Consider the following 15,942-nt stretch of genomic DNA (forward strand, 5'->3'; position numbering starts at 1 on the left):
GGCCGCGCCCCCGCCGCGCCCCCGCCGCCCCGGGCCGCGCCGCTCCCCGCCCCTCCCGCCGCCGCGCGCTCGCTTCCGCGCACGTGACGCCGGCGGCGCGTCGCGCTCTGACGAGCTCCGCGGAGCCACAGGCCCCCGGGCGGCTGTCGCCCCCGCTGCGGCTGCCGCGGCGGTTGTGTGGCGCCGGGCGGGCTCGGGGCGCGGGCCGGGCTGCGATGGAACCGTGAGTGCCGGGCGGGCGAGGCGGGCCGCGGTTCTCCCCCGGCTCCCGGGCCCAGCCCCCGGGAACCCCGCCGCCGGGCCCGCCGCCCACGTGGAGCTCGGGACCCCGGGGAGGGAGCGCGGGCCGGGGGCCCCGCGGGGTGGCTCGCGCGAGCAGTGGAGGCAGGGTCGGGTTCCGGGAGCGGTCCGGCCAGAGTGCACCGCAGGAGGGCCCTTCGAGGCCAGCTCTGGCCCTGCTCGCTCCGGAGAACCGGTGACACCGCCCCCTCCCCGTCCTAAATGAGTGTCCGTCCGGGAGGGACAGCTCACCGCCCTTCCTGGGGCAGCCCTGGGCCCAGGCTCTCAGCTGGAAGGGCGTTGGCCCCCTGCCCCGGGCAGGGATCCTGTTCATCACCTCGCTGTTTAGGGCACCCAGAGCACCCCGCTCAGCTCTTTGTGATCCAGCCCAGCCGAGGGTAAAGAGAGGTGCTTTCCAGTGGCTGTTTGATGATGTTGGCACGTTGGGAACCTGCCACAGCCCTTTCAGATCTCCGGGACACCGAGTTTTATGAGTTTTAATTTGCTGACGTTGGGCCTTATTTCCTCTGTGAAGTTCAGGGGTTTTAAGTGGAAAAACCCGTCCAGGGCCACATAGACGCCATCCCTGAAGCTTGCCTTTGACGCAGCGGAGTCACCCGGGTGCCTCCCAGGGGACAGCTGGGAAAAGAAAGAGAGAAAATAAAAAATAAAAAAAAGAAGTTGCGCTTGAGTTGCAAAAAGTCAGAAGTCACAGAGAAGGAACGCCAGAGGCTCTTCGCCGCATGTCCGCGGCGGGAGGTTGGGAGGGCAGGTTCCCACAGTCGAGGGCAACCTTCAGACAGGACTGTGTGAGTCTCTGTATGTTTGGGGTTGTAGGGCTGGAAGGGTTTGCGGTGGAGCGCTGCCGATTTCTCTGACTGTGGCCATAGAGAAGATGGGAGGGTGTTGCCAGAACGCAGACACACGTACTGGAGGGAAAGCTTTTCCCTCCTGCTGCCTCAGAAGTTTCTGACTTTGGCTGTCCATTTAAGTAGAGGAAGCCAGGGTAGTGTAAAATGTGGATGTTGTCAAGGTCTTTCTCTTAATTGAACCCCAGGCAGAGGGGGGTGGGCGGGACCGCCTCTGCACCACTCTGGGGCACCTTTCATTCGTGGCGTCTGTCAATAGCACGCTTGGAATGCGCCTGAAGATGCCTTCTGGCATTGCGCCAAGTTGTGACCCCGTAGCAGAGTGACCACGAGCATGTTTTAGGTTCTCTCACACAGTGAATCTCCTTGGGTCCCCACAGCACAGCAGCCCTGGGTGGTGCGTGGTGGTGGTATCCCTTTTACTTGGACAAGAGAGGCGGAGAGCTGGAGGTGGTGCGGGTCTCCTGGGGAAGTCGGGTGCCGTCTGTTACATGCGGGGAGCTAGAGCAGGTGGGGGCCGCTGGCTGAAGGAGGACCTGTAGAGGCACGTGTGAATGAAGGATTTCAGGGGAGTATTCAAGTGTGTCCTGCGGTGGAGGGGTAGGGGACAGTGGGCAGCATGATGCTCTCCTAGTCGCCATGCCCGACTCTGGTGAGCAAGGGGCCCGGCTGGTGGGATGTTGGGATCTGGAGGTCAGCCGGCCACCACTGTCTGGCATTCAAGATGACGTGACAGACGTGGAAGTCAGAAAAAGGCTTTGGCACACATAAAAATCTTACGAGGAAACAAGCCTGAAGATCTGAAGCGTGTCCTGGATCCAGGCTCCTGGTAGGGTCAAAGTGCTCTTGTTGCCAGATGCCACAGAGAGCCCCGCGGTGAGAAACCTGGGAAGGGACAGGAGCAGGAGAAGCCACAGAAAGAATGCAGTGGGGGAGGGGTGGGGAAGAGCGGAAGAGAAAAGAGCAGCCGGGAGGAGCTCGGCTTAGCGGGTGGGGGCTAAGTTCGGGGTCAGTGGCACTGCCACCTCCCTGCCTGACCTCCCTGACCTCTCTGCTCACATGCGGCTCAGCCTACTCTTTTTCAAAGGGCAGGAGAGATTGCTATCCAAAGCAGTCAGGATGAAGAGTTCCTGGTTCTTAGAGCTGTAAGCTGAAGTTTCCTGCAAACCCCGCTCCTTTTCTGATAATGTCAGGCGAGGGCCAGGTGCTGGGGGTTCAGGAGGAGAGGACAGTGTAGCGCAGAGCAGAGCGGGTCTCGGACACTTGCTACCCTGATGTCCTGTTGGCGCTGCAGCGCTGCACATCGTTGAGATTTCTCAGGTTCCTTTGTTGCTTTGCTCTCGCATTTCCCTGCAGACTGGAATGAGGTTGGTGTTTTGTGTGTGTGTTGCTTGATATTTGCAACCAGTTTTGAAAGAGTATATTTTACGTGTGTCTCTTTCATTCTGGGTGCATTTAAGTGTCGAAGTGAATTAAGTAGACTCCTCTTCTGCCTGCAGTGAAGGGTGGCACAGACAAATCAGCACAAACCTTGTGGTTTCTGTGTCCCAGGCCTTCCGAGTGTCCCATTGCTTGCGGGGACACCAGGCCTGGGTCAGTATCCTATTCTTGTAACGACAGAGTTTTTTTAGGATTGTGTCTCTTAGGAATCTTTTTTTTTTCTTTGCCCTGAACCAAAATGATCTCTGGAGCTAATAAACAATAAGTATTTACTCTGTACCAGATACTGCTGTGAGTACCTTTATGTGGGCGATTTCATGGGATCCTCACAGCTGATCTCCCCGTGAAGAAGTTTCTCTTAGCATTCCCGTTATGACAGATGACAACACCAAGGCTCAGGGAAGTCACGTGAGTTTCTCAAGGTCACAGTGCATCGCAGAACTGAGCCTGAAGCCCGAGTGGTTGGCTCCAGAGCCCATGTCGTGGCATGAGCACGCCCACCTCACAACAGCAGCAATGACCAAGCACTTACAGGGGCTTTGGTGTAATAGCTCGTTCAATCACCACAGCAACCCTGGGCGGTGGGCCACCTCGGTGGTGGGAATTGCAGAGCTCAGGGAGTGGCGGTCGTGAGAAGGACAGTGGCGCACCCCAGGCCATCCTGCTGCAGCCCCGCAGTCTGTCCTCAGGTTCTTCACCACCAGATGCACTGCCTGGAGCTGGGCCAGGGTGCTGCCCTTGGCTGGCACCTTGCCTGTGCCGACCAGTGTGTGGCCTGCTTCCTTGTTGTCTTTGCCTCGGGAAGGGTGTTCGGTGGCCTAACTACCACGCTCCTGGGTGTGAGTCACTGGGCTTCCAGCCTGGCAAGGATACACATGAATTCCCTGTTCCTTGAGGAGTGTAGAGGGGCATATTGTTCACTAAAATACATACTGAGGTTTTGGGGCCTTGGATGTTTGCATAATGGCTTTTTTGAATAGGTAATGATAAGTGATTTGTAATATAGTCAAGTTTCAAATTTGAATATATTCAGATATAGTCAGTATATTTCACTGATTGAAATTTCAGAGTTCTTATTCTGTTCTTCCCGCTAGTTTCTTCTTCTCAAAGCCCATTCAGTGGTAGGTTTAAAAAGGAAAGATTTTGGTGAGGGGGCCAAAGAGTGAGAGTGAGAGAGTGGTGGGCCTTCTTTCTGCCTCTGTTCTTGGGGGTTCAGATCCCACCTCCACCTCCTGCCAGCTGGGACCTCAGCAGCAAAGGCTGCCCCTGGCCTCTATTTTCCCGTATGTAAAAGGGCTGATAATACCTGCCTTGCAGGACAGCCCCTCGCCTGGTCCCGAGTAGGTGCTTAGGGAATGACAACTGCCCTTTTCTTCAGTTGGTTGAGCTCTGAGCTGGAGGAGGGGAGATATTACATAGTGGATCCTCAGATATTGGTAGGATTAAAACAGATTTTTTTTAAAGAGAAAGTGGGGGGGGTGGAAACGCACAACTATTATTACTGTAACAAATCTGAGCTCTTCCTGTATGCTTGCTACACTGTCCTGGGCTCGTCATGCTTTCATTTATGCCCCCCAGCGGCCCTGGGGGCATTCCGCTTGTTTCTGATTTACAGTGTCTACTGGGGCCCGGAGAGTCACCTCGCTTGCCCGTAGTTGCCTGCCTCGTGAGTAGGGGGAGCCAGGATCTGAAGCCAGGCTGACAGGCACCAGGCCAGCGCTTTGGACCACGGGAGAAGAGATTATTTTTATACGGATTATGAAAGAAAAACAAAGTCTTTCCTTAAAACATGCGAATGCACTGAGAGATTACAAGTCCCTTCCCACTGCCCCGATGCTAATTTTTTAGTTCTAGAGGGGGAGATCTGGGAGTGAGTTGAACGAGTAGCAAAATCTGTGATAACAGAAATATTTATAATAAGAGGTCTTGCCTACCTACTGTATCGTGACTTGATGAGGCCAGATAAAATAGGTATTCACAGAAGCACTTGGGCCTGCTGGCTGCTGTTCCCCCCTGCCTTCCGGCGGGGGCTGGCTGTCACTAAGGGTTGTAAGAGGCCCAGGTTCCGTCCCATCTCACCCGCATCGCTGAAGGCGCCCAGAGGTGTTTTCTCACATTCTCTGCTCAACCAAGTCTGTCCATTTCAGGGTCATTGTGCTCCAGGCCCATGAAGGGGCTCACTGAGAGTGTGCCTCCCCCACGGCTTGTCTCTAGTGCTGTTTTATTAACTCTTATGGGGCCTGCGTGGGAGGGGAGGTGTCTGGTGGGAAAATAATGTTGGCTCTAGCAGTGCTGGAGGCTCGGTGGCCCTAATGGGGACACTGGCCTTCCAGCTGGCCGAGCAGGGGCCTGACTGAGGCTGTGCGCCGAGGGGAAGGCACTTGCTTGGAGCTGCTCTGGCCAGTTCCCAGACCCAGAGGGCAAAGGTCAGGGCCATAAAAAAACACGAAAAGACAACAGTGGGAGAAAAAGTTCAAGGTTGTGATTCAGTGGTCTGTACTTTGTCCTAGCAAGGAAAATAGTAGAATATGAAGAAACGAAAGTAAAACCAGGGAAGCATGCATAGAAATGGAAGGAATCAATAGTTATTGGACTAAGGATCTAGAGTTAATGGCCTGCCATTAGTAAGGCTCAGTGCTGGACACCGAGAGACCAGAGGGGAGCTCCAGGTCACTGGAGGCGTGGAAGTCTGTGAACGGTTGTCACCCACGTTGAAATCCGGAAACGGACATGTGCCTCTGCCCTGCATTTGAGGAGACATCTTCCTTCTCAGAGTGGTTGGGGGCAGCCTCAGGGGAGGCAGGACCTCGGCTGGGCAGGGAAAGATGGGTGCCTGGGGGCCGGAGGGCAGGGAAGGCCTCAGTGACCAATCATCGGTGGAACGAGGAAGGCCAGCGTCTTAGTGACAAGGATGCTTGGTGGCTGTTGCACATTCTGACAGGACAGTTGCAGGTGCCTTGAACTGGGAGGTTTCTATAGCTGTGTGACTTAGTGTCTTGAGTTTCATTTTTAATGGTGGTTTTTCTTTTTTCGGTATGCGTATTGAAGGGGAAGCTTTTGGTTTTAAAAGAATACCCATGAAAAGGGGCTTAAACAACAGGTGTGTCGAGGAGTTGAAGTAGGCTTGTCCAGGGTTAATTCAGTGGCTCCATGTCCCTGGTGGCCTGAATGGTTTCCATCTTTGGTTCTCAGTCCTGGCCTGTTGCAGTGTCCACCCTCTTACGTGTGATGTGGCCATAGCCAGTCGGCACTTACCTGCACGGTTATGCCCTGAAGACAGAAGAGGCTTTTCTCACCCATCCCTTCATTAGGCAGGGAAACCTTTCCTCGAAGTGCCTGGCTGGTCTCCCTCAGGTTCTGCGTTCTGGTGGGGACGGGGGCTGGGACAGTGAGGCTGGTCTCCCTGGCAGGAGAGCAGGGGAGGAGGGGCAGACAGCCGGGGCGCCTCTGCCCTGCCCCAAAGAAAATCCCTTCATCTCCCATGGTTCCTGTTCCTTCTTTAGAACGAAGTGGGGATTATGGTGGGAGAGTTGTGTTCAAAGAAACACCCATAAATTTGTTGTGCCAGCAACAGTTGGGGGTGAAGTGTTTGGCTATCACTCAAGGTGACAGGGAAGCCACTGGAGAGTTCTGGACTGAGAGCGAACACACCTGGCTTTCAGAGCAGCTGGGTGGAGAGCTTCTGCCAAGGCCAGAAGCAGGGGGAGCAGGGGAGGCCCGCTGCAGTCCAGTGAAACATGGCAGGGCCTGACTGGAGAGCTGAGAAAGGCCGAGACTCCATATATTTTGAAGGCTTTGTGGATGCATTCGATGTGGGGAGTGAGGAGAAGACAGAGGTCAAAGAGGACTGCCGAGTTGGAGTCACCACTTCCTGGGACGGGGAACACTGCAGGATGGAGTCAGCGGAAGATCTGGAGTCTGGTTCCGGAGTCTGGACTTGGATACCCAAGTTGGGGGGTCAAGTGGGTGTTTCCTGTCAGACTGGGGCTCAGCTGGGCTGAGCCTAGAACGTGGAATTGTTCGCACCTGCATCGTCTCTGAAGCCTGAAACAGGAGGAGGTCAGCGGGGAGTGAGAGGGCAAAGGGCAGTGCCGTGCAGATGTGTCCCGGACAATGCTGATGTCTGGCTGAGCGAGCTCTACAGGGTGGTTCTCCTGCTCTTTTGTTGTGGGGCTTGATGGCTGCCCAGGCTTCATGGGACTTGGAAGCCGTTCCTCGGGAAATGGTTATGAATATGCACAAGACGGGCAGGCGTGGCTTGTAGTGATTTGGATTATGGCTGCAGTTTGGGGGACTGGCTTTCCAATAGAGGTGTTTTTAGTTTCTCTAGGAAATGTGTCTGTGGTATTTTAAATCACCCGCAAAATTGAGGTTAATTAGAAGGGACCTAAAGAGTCCAAGCCTACGCTAAGGGATGGTCTGTTCCACTGCATTTGGAAAGTCTTCCAAGGGCCCTGAGACTTCAAGGAGGCTTCATTTTCCAGTCTGCGTATTGAATGCCTGCATGTGAGAAGAGACGCGGGCCTGGAGAGGCAGACTGGCGTATGGTCCACTCAAGAAGAGAGAAAGGAGGGACAGCCGTCCTGAGCTGGTGGGGTTTTGCTCCAGGCCTTCCTGCTCTCATTTTCCAGGGAGGAGATCCTACCAGCTGCTGTGCTTGACTTGGCCACGGTGTTTGGGGAAATGCTCCCTCGTAGCTTGTTGCCAGTTTGAGGGAAGTACATAAACACTTGTGAGATAATGAAGGAAAGTTGAGTAGGTGTTTTTGCATGTCTGGCATCCACACAGGTAGATGGCTACTTTGTCTTCAGGCGCTCAGCCATGTGGCTGTAATAGGTTAAAGACGTGAGAGACAGCGAAGGGAGGGAAGGCTTCCTGGAGGAGGTGGGGCGTGCAGGTGAGCCCTGCTGAGTTCGATTTCAATTCTTTGGTGGTGAGAAGAGAGAGCATTTCCCATCAGGAGAGCAGCATATGCAAGGGCTGGTCCAGAGTCTGGCTTGACCATGTTGGGAAACAGAATTTAAGCCCCGGATGCGGATGCTTGGGTTTGAATGCTGCCTCAGCCTGAGCTCGCTCATCTGGGAAATGTGCATGGTGGTAGTACCCACCTCGGAAGGCAGCCGTGATGACCAGGGGAGGTGGTAATGCACGTGGGGTACATGCAGCACGGTAGGAATCCCAGGCAGGGATTTGGGGGGACCTTGGGAGCCATGAGGAGAAGTGGAACCTTGACGGAGTGGCCGTGGGGAGCCAGAGGCTCCCTGTGTGGGGCAGCGTCTGGGAGGCCGGCTCTGCGCTGGCGGTGGCCGGGCCCGGGCTGTGAGGCCCGCACTGGGAAGGAAAAGTTAGGAAGCAAGACACGCCTCCTCCTGGCTGGCTGCAGGTGCAGGGCGAATGAGAGGCGAGCATCCTCAGAGGGGACCCCGAGGCTTCAGGATGTGGGGCTGGAGAAAGGGTAGAGGCAGGAAATGGGCAGTGGAAGCAGCTTTTTCATTTGTTATTTTGTGCTTTAATGGGTTGAGTTTTAAACTTATTGACCATAAAAGTGGTGTGGAGTCCTAAGTGAAAATGTCCTGGGAGACACTATCTCAGAACAGGATCAGGGGCAGGCAGGGGCTTGGGGACGGTTCCTGGAGGCGGGAAGGGGCATGAAGGAGGAAGCAGGGGTCACCTGGGGTCAGAGAGTACACAGTGCGGGTCCCAGAAGGGGATGGGAGACAGTAGAGGTTGACATGCAGGATGGGTTAAGGCTGCTCGATCAGACGCCTCTTGGTCATGGGCTCCATGCCTTTTCTGCATCATAGTCTTGCCTCTGAGCGTTTACAGAACATTCCTTCTGTTGGTGGCCTGATCATAGGGCGTAAAGGCTGTCTCCTCACAGAGACTTGGCTGGGCCGCTGGTTAGTTTAGTTTGATTGTTAGAAACACATTGGTGTTTCGGGTGGGAGGAGAGGTGGGAGGTAGGCAGAGAAATGACTGGGTGCCTGGTTTGGGCTGGAAGTGGCTGTGGGGCAGCTGGGGCCGGGAGATGTGAGCGAGACCAGCTGGGGCTGCCTCGACTCTCCGCTGCCGCTGTCTTCATGTTGGCGTCTCACGGTTGCGGCTTTGACTGAACAACAGTGGAGAGCTGTGATTGGTCTCAAATAGGAAGATGTTCCTGAGGTTTTGGAAGTCTCTCGAGTTTTGGTGAACTGCTTCAGAGTTTTAAGATGTGAAGTTGAGAGTGGAAGGAGCCCTGGGGAGGAGGCACCGTCGCGCAGAACTGAGCTATCTTGGTGCTGGCCCTGGCCCACAGCACCCTGTGGCTGGAGGCGGTCTCTGGGCCCCAGATCCCCCAGCTGAGGATGCCTGGAAAGGTTTACTGCTGGTCAGGAAGCTGAAGACTGAAGTGTGGCTCCTTCCCCAGCCGGTCCCCAGCAAGCTGAGGTCATGGACGTGGTTGTGCCCAGTGGCATTTTCTCGGGCAGGGGACTGCTTTTGCTTTCTCTGTGTCTTTTTTCCATTGAATTGGATGAGGCCTGATTTCCGAACCAGGAGAATCTGTAATAAATTGGATATAAGTGGCAGTTTTAAGGAAGGGAAGCACTAGATCTGTATTGAGCCCCAGAGTGGGGAATAGGCACAGCGCCCCCAGGCGGGCGGGTGCTGCAGGAACTCGACCTTGTGCTCTCGGGGCCTGGGGGTCTCTTTCCTCCCGTTCCCTCTCTTCTGCTAAGTAACTGCTTTCCTAACAAGTTACTGGTAATGTATTTTAATGATAGAGTGTTTTAAAAATCAGAATTTAAATATAATTATTCTTACTCTGTTTTTCTCTGCTTCCAAGTAACCTCTTCTGGGCTCTTGCCTGTGCTGGGAGCCCTCCGTGCCCCTCAGAGCCCCCGCATGGGCTGGGGTGGGTAGGTCGCCCTGAGAGCAGCAGACTCCGGTGCCATAAATGACTCCGGGTAATTTTTAAAATAACTTTAGATTTATAAGGAGAGCGGCAGAGAGTACAGAGTGTCTGTACACCCCTCACCCAGCTTCCCCTCATGTTGGCATCTCAGCACTGTGGCACGTTTATCAAAACTAAGAGAGCAGCATTGGTGCAGTCCTGTGAACTACAGACTTCAGTTGTCTTTCCCAGCATCTAATCCATTTAGCGTTGTGTAGGGGCTTTTCAAAGTGAGAATGCCCCGTGCTTTCCCTTCTGCAGACTGTGCAGAGGAACTGCATTCTTAGCCTCGACACCTGTGGACAGCAGAGCGGTGACAAAGAAGACCTTGTTCTGATGTCGGCCCCACCTCCCCAGGGCTTTTCCCAGAAATGCAGTCGTGGAGGTGGGTCCCCTCAGCTCTTCCTGCTGCCCCAGCCTCCCTCCTGGGGACCAGCAGTTACCGCCAAGGGGCAGAGCTGTGACACCTTGGGCAAGTGTTCTGCAGTCTTGGACCTCAGTGTCCCTGTGTGTAAGTCGAAGGGGTTGGACTTCCTCCCTGAGGTCCTTTCTGGCTCTACTATTTTAAGGCTTTCAGGCCTCTTAAAATCTTTAGGGTCCAGGGGTGCCTGGGTGGCTCAGTCAGTTAAGCATCTGACTCTTGACTTTGGCTCAGGTCATGATCTCAGGGTTGTGAGATCGAGCTCCGTGTCAGGCTCCACTCTCAGCTAGGAGTCTGTTTGAGATTCTCTCCCTCCGCCCCGTCTCCCCACTGTCCCCCACCCCCGCACTTTCTCTCTCTCTCTCAAACAAATAAATCTTTAAAAAAAAAAAAAAAAAACACACACCAAAAAAACCCTTTACGGTCCCAAATTGGAGTTGGGGTCAGCCTACTTAATTCATTGGCTCTCATTTCTCATGCATAGTAGGGTCGTTTGTGGGTTGGCCTTTGGACCTGCGTCCCCAAGAAAAAGGCAGAGGCACTCATTCCTTTATTTCTTCACTGGTGTCGTCATTCCGTGAAACGTGGTGACACTGACCTCCGAGTTCACTCGCCCAAAGGCCTGGCGGGTCCTCTTGGAGAGAGCCGGCTTGGTAATCGGCAAAGCCACGTCTCAGTGAAGGTGGCTTATGGGCCCCAACCTTTGCCCCAAGATACCACCCAGGTGATTTCCTGCTCAGGAACTGGAATCTTGAGCGATGTGGAGGAGAGGTTGCGTGTGTGCACTCAGCACCATAAAAGCAAATAACCTTTCCCTCCGTTTCAGTTCTAAGTCTGCTTTTCCATGGCCTGGGGTGTGTGTCCTGTTCCTGAGGCATGAGAAGTGCCTCCTTCTGTCTCAGCTCCCAAGACCAGGGAATGCTAGGGGAATAAAAATAATGTAAAAAGCGAAGCAAAACAGCTTCCCCCCTCCCACTCTCGTCTCTTTGGATTTATGGGTTTCCACTTTAGGTTATAGGGCAGGGGTCCGCCATTTGGGGGCCAAACCTGGCCCGCCACCTCTTTGTGGTAGAGTTAAATCGGAACCCAGCCACGCACACGCGAGCACATGACGTCTGGGCGCATGTAGAGGCGGCCGTGTGGACTGGAGACAGAGACTGTGTGGCTGGCCAAGCCTCAGACATTCATCGTCTGGTCCTTCATGGATTTTTCTTTTGTTTACTGACACCTGAGGTAGGGAGTTCTGGAAGAGAACTGATCCCTCCGCCACTGCCGTTTTCTTCTGAGCAGAGGAGAAAGTAGGCATGATAGGCAGGGACCCTCCTGCCGGGGTTGGGGGGGCTGTTGGGATGGGTCCGCGCAGTTGCTCTCCACACTGGTGTAAGTCACAGGCGAGTGCGGGCAGCTTGCTCAGTTGCATCAGAACCAGACCCCACAGCGAAAGTCAGGCTGAGCTTCACCAGGAGGGCTGATGCAGGCGAGAGCCCGGGCCGGGGGAGAAACCAAGTTGTGGGCCACCTGGAGGGCCAGCTGGTGGCACCCACAGTTCCCAGTCTGGGCTTGATTGTGCCAGCGCACAGCTCAGGCCGTGTGTTGGCATGAGTGGGTTGGGGTCCTCTGTGCCCTCGGGCTCTGCTGTGGCCGCTGAAGGTGGGCGCGTGTGGAGGGCGTTCAGCCACCGCGTGTGTGGCGTGAAACATGCTCTCAGTGGGCACCGAAGCCACAGCGCGCTCCTGTGCCATGAGGAGTGGGGTCTGGCTGGCCAGTCGCCCACCCTGCAGTGGTCCCTGAGGTGACTTAGGCACTGTTGTCAGGCAGGTCACCTGGGTTTAGAGTAGGTCCGCTTCTGAGGGGGGGAGGGGGCGGCCTGATGCAGCCTGGGGGTGTTGCTGGTTCGGGGAGGGGCCTCCTGTGGACTCAGCACCCCCCACCTAACCCCCCGCCCCCGGCTTCTCTGCAGGCTGGCGCCCATGCGGCTCTACACGCTCTCCAAGCGCCACTTTGTTCTCGTGTTTGTCGTCTTCTTCGTCTGTTTTGGCCTGACTGTCTTCGTTGGGATCAGAGGTAAGGTGCAGTTCTTGGTCATTTTATCATTTACAGTCACCCTGGTGCATGCTTTTCAGCCTGGCCAAGCTATACCCACTTTCTGTCACCTGCTAAGGGCCCCTTGGCGGAGGGTGAAGTGCCACTTCATTCTGAACCCACTGGGCAAGGGGTAACCCGGGTCTCTCCCCTCGTAGCAGCCAGGGCTTGAGTTCAGCTTGGCAGCACCTGGTGGCCTTGACTGCGTACCTTTTATTGGACTGTCAAACATTTCTGTCAAGGCTCCTGTGCTCAGGACCCAGCCTGGGCGCTGGGGAGTTCAGAACATGCTGATAGATGGGGGCCACAGGCCAGGTGTGCACATTCTTGCAGGGGCCTGAGACAGCTATGAGCACGGGGCTGGGGTGACCAAGGGGAGCCGGGAGCGCGACTGTAGTGACACCCTGAACTCTTGGCAGGAGGGAGCCTGCAGATTGGCTTTGGCCCTGTGTTAGGGCCTCAGTGCCCCAGGGTTCCATAGCATTCAGTGTGAGGGAAGAGCCACACCGTAATGATCTTCGCTTCAGAAATGCCTTTGAAATCACCCAGTCCAACCCCATTTCACACAGTTGGAAAACAGAATGAGAGAAGTCGGCCCGTTTTCATAAGGTTCCCAGCAACCCGGTCTCTTCGGCCCTATCCAGGGGATAGGAGACCAGGACCTGCCTAGGTTGTTTCTTCTTTCCCTCTTAAATGTCGTGTCTGGTGAGCACGATTTCTGGGAGGTGTTTGTTTAATTACATTTCATATTAAAGCGTGAACGGCATTAGGCTCAGCCTGTCCCAGAGGCAGTTGCGCCCCCAAACGCTAGTTCCTGAACCTCAATGTGACTGGGGCTGGTGACTGGCCCGAGGAAGCTGGGGGTGAGGGTGGTTGCTTAGGTGGCTGTTTGCCCGCCGATGATGAACATCATGGTGACAGTAGCAGCTGTTAGCCAGTCTCCTTTTTTCCTTCCCGTGAGGTCACCAAGGAATAAGTCACATTAATCCCGGCACAGTACAAAGCAGTCATCTTACTCAATTTTCATAGCTGTCCTTTGAAGATTGTTAGGAGAGGCACTGATAGGCTTATGATTGGAGTCTCACGGGACCTCAGCCAATTCTTGTTTCCCTGAGCTACTGTCTGTTGCAATATCCGTGATTATATTCAGCCTTTTCCACTCTTGCAAAAATGAAGTGATGCACCCAGGCTGAGATCAGAGAAATGATGTCAGGATTCCCACATCCCTTTCCTTCTTCCCAGTGGGTACTGGTATTAGGGTTCTCCAGAGAAACAGACCAATAGGATATATGTAGATACCAAAAGAAGATTTTTTGTGCCTTCCGGGCCTGCTCGGGCCTGATCAGACAGGAACCACTTCCATTTGACGGTAGAGTGCTGCCGTGCGTGCCCAACTCACGATGGGCAGCTCAGGTCTCATGGTAACTTGGGGGCCCATGGGTAAGTGTTTAGTCTCTACTCAGGCCCAATAGCAAGCCAAGAGCTGTGTCTTGCAAGGAGAGTATGTGTGGAGGAGGGCAAGGCTTTGCTCCAAAGTCCCAAGGGCCTGCACTAAGGTTCATCCATAGGGCCCTACCAGAAGCTCCAAATGGCATCCCTATCTTCTCCTGACATTTCAGACACCTTTATATCTGCCGGCTCATATGGCCCCAGCAGTAGGCAGCCTGCACGGCAGCCTGGACCTGCTGGGAAGCCTTCTCTTGTTCTGGGCCCCACTCAAAACTTGCACCTTTTTGGGTCACTAGGTAAATAGGCCAAAGTATCACACCCAAGCAAGGAACATGTTGCCTCTAAAATGCAAAGAGGCGAGGCCCACTAGGCATTGTACCTCTGTTTTGGTTGTAGGGGGAGCCAAATCCAACAGTTTGTCTTTTGCCTTAGAAGGGATAGCTCTCCATGGCGCACACCACGGGACCCCCAGAAATTTCACTGAGGTAGAAGGCCCCTGAATTTTAACCAGATTTATTTCCCATCCTCTGACATGCAAGTGTCTTACCAATGAGTTTAGGGTAGTTGCTCCTTACTCACTAGGTCTAGGCAGCATAATGTCATCAATGCGATGGACCAGCACGATAGCTTGTGGAAGGGAAAGATGACCAAGATCTGTGCAAACTCTGATGTGTGCTGGGGAGTGACATACCTTTGGGGTAGGGCAGTGAAGTGAAGGTGTATTGCTGGCCTGGCTTCTGGTGGGCCTTATTCCCAGGGATGAAGAAGACTGCTTCATCCTGTATTTGCTGGTACAGCAGCTGCATCTCAGGTACCAGAGGATGTGTGAATTTGCTCAAGCTGGTACAGCAGCTGCAGCCAGGATCACCCCCTGGTTAAGCTGATGGCGGTCCACTGTCCTCTCCAAGAGCCACCTACCCTCTGCCCAGGCCAGATAGGCGAGTTGAATGGGGGTGTGGTGGGAATCTTTCACGTCCTCGATGGGAACACTAATGTCTGCGGTCTAGGAATGTGACACTGGTTTTGATTGTATTTTTGTAGGTAGAGGCTGTTCTGGTTACTTCTATTTGGCCTTTCCCGCCATAATAGCCCTCACTCCACAAGTCAGGGAACCAGTCTGGGGATTCTGCCAGTTGCTGAGTATCTCTGTTGCAATTATGCATTCTGGAACTGGGGACTTAGCCATAGGGGTGGGTTCAGGACCGCCTGGGCCCATTGTGACATGTGCCTGAGCTAAAACCCCATTGATTACCTGACCCCCATAAGTCCCTACTCTGGTGTTTGGGGTTTCATGAAATTGGAGTCATTTCAGGGCCAGTCACCAGGGGACCCCAACATGTATTTCCTTTTCCCCAATGTGCAGTTATCTTGGTAAAAAGGCTGTAGGTTCCTTTGGGAGAATGGTTAGCAGTCTATATTTTTGGCAGTGTACTGGGGTGGTTTCTTTTTTTTTTTTTTTTTTAATTTTTTTCCCCCCCAGATTTTATTTATTTGTGAGAGAGAGAATGAGAGACAGAGAGCATGAGAGGGAGGAGGGTCAGAGGGAGAAGCAGACTCCCTGCTGAGCAGGGAGCCTGATGTGGGACTCGATCCCGGGACTCCAGGATCATGACCTGAGCCGAAGGCAGTCGCTTAACCAACTGAGCCACCCAGGCGCCCCTGGGGTGCTTTCTTGAGGGAACCCAGTCTTCTTTCCTTCATTCAAGGGGTTTGGGTCTGTAAAGTGGCCCAAATCTGGAAACTATTGATGGACTGTGACTCTCTGTTTTTATGATTCAGGTTAGACTCTTGTTCACTTGACTTAGACTTTTCTGCTTACACAGATTAAGTCAAACTTTAGCAGGCTTCCTGTGGATTTCACTTCTAGGAACGCCATAATCAACTAGCCAGTCCTATAGGTCTGTGTGAATCAGACTCTTCTGAGTGCTGCTTTGACTGTCCTGTCCATTACAGGAGTCATACCCACCTTGCTTTGGATAGGTGAGCACCGCTGCTTGGCCCCCCCACTCCTGGGGTCCAGTTACTCCCATTGTGCTGAGTTTCCCCAGTTCACTGACCATGGTTCCTACTGTAAGATCTGGTCCACAGAGCAGGGCAGTCATAGAGCTCGTTAAGGATGCTGGGGCCTCCCTCACAAATTTATTCCTCGTAGCAGTGGTGAAAGCTCTGTGTCCTGGAATCTCCCAGCAGGTCTTCAATGACAAATCGACCCCAATGTTCCAGCCTCCCTAAGCCTCCGAATCCCTTCCTTTCCATTAAACCAAGGCAGGTGTGGCATTTTTGATTTGCTCACTGGGGACCATCTTTTGGTCCACATTTTAACCAACCATCCAAACTGTTAGAGCCCTTCCTAACTCCTTGAGCTCCAGCATGCAAAGCAGAATCTCTCCTTAGTGGGCCTGCATCCATAAATTCAGACCAATCCAACTTTATGTTCCTTCCACCATTTTCCCACACCCTTCGTATTCATT

The 15,942-nt window shown here is 54.0% G+C and overlaps 1 protein-coding gene across 3 annotated transcripts in view; it reads left to right on the forward strand.

The window, feature by feature from the left end:
• LOC118001966 (transmembrane protein 181) overlaps positions 1 to 15,942 on the forward strand; it is a 71,124-nt gene that overhangs the window by 18,158 nt on the left and 37,024 nt on the right. The window contains exons 1-2 of one of the 3 annotated variants that reach the window (XM_034992178.1): positions 97 to 223; positions 11,901 to 12,004. In XM_034992178.1, the coding sequence (XP_034848069.1) occupies positions 216 to 223; positions 11,901 to 12,004 (112 nt within the window). In that variant the 5' untranslated portion in view covers positions 97 to 215. Of the gene's footprint in view, positions 1 to 96; positions 224 to 9,606; positions 9,905 to 11,900; positions 12,005 to 15,942 lie in introns of those variants that run through there. The other 2 variants (XM_034992177.1, XM_034992176.1) reach the window with 2 other exon arrangements.

The sequence above is a fragment of the Mirounga leonina genome, unplaced genomic scaffold, assembly GCF_011800145.1.
Source record: "Mirounga leonina isolate KUSES-001 unplaced genomic scaffold, KU_Mleo_1.0 Mir_55, whole genome shotgun sequence".
In the NCBI taxonomy this organism is placed as follows: Eukaryota; Metazoa; Chordata; class Mammalia; order Carnivora; family Phocidae; genus Mirounga; species Mirounga leonina.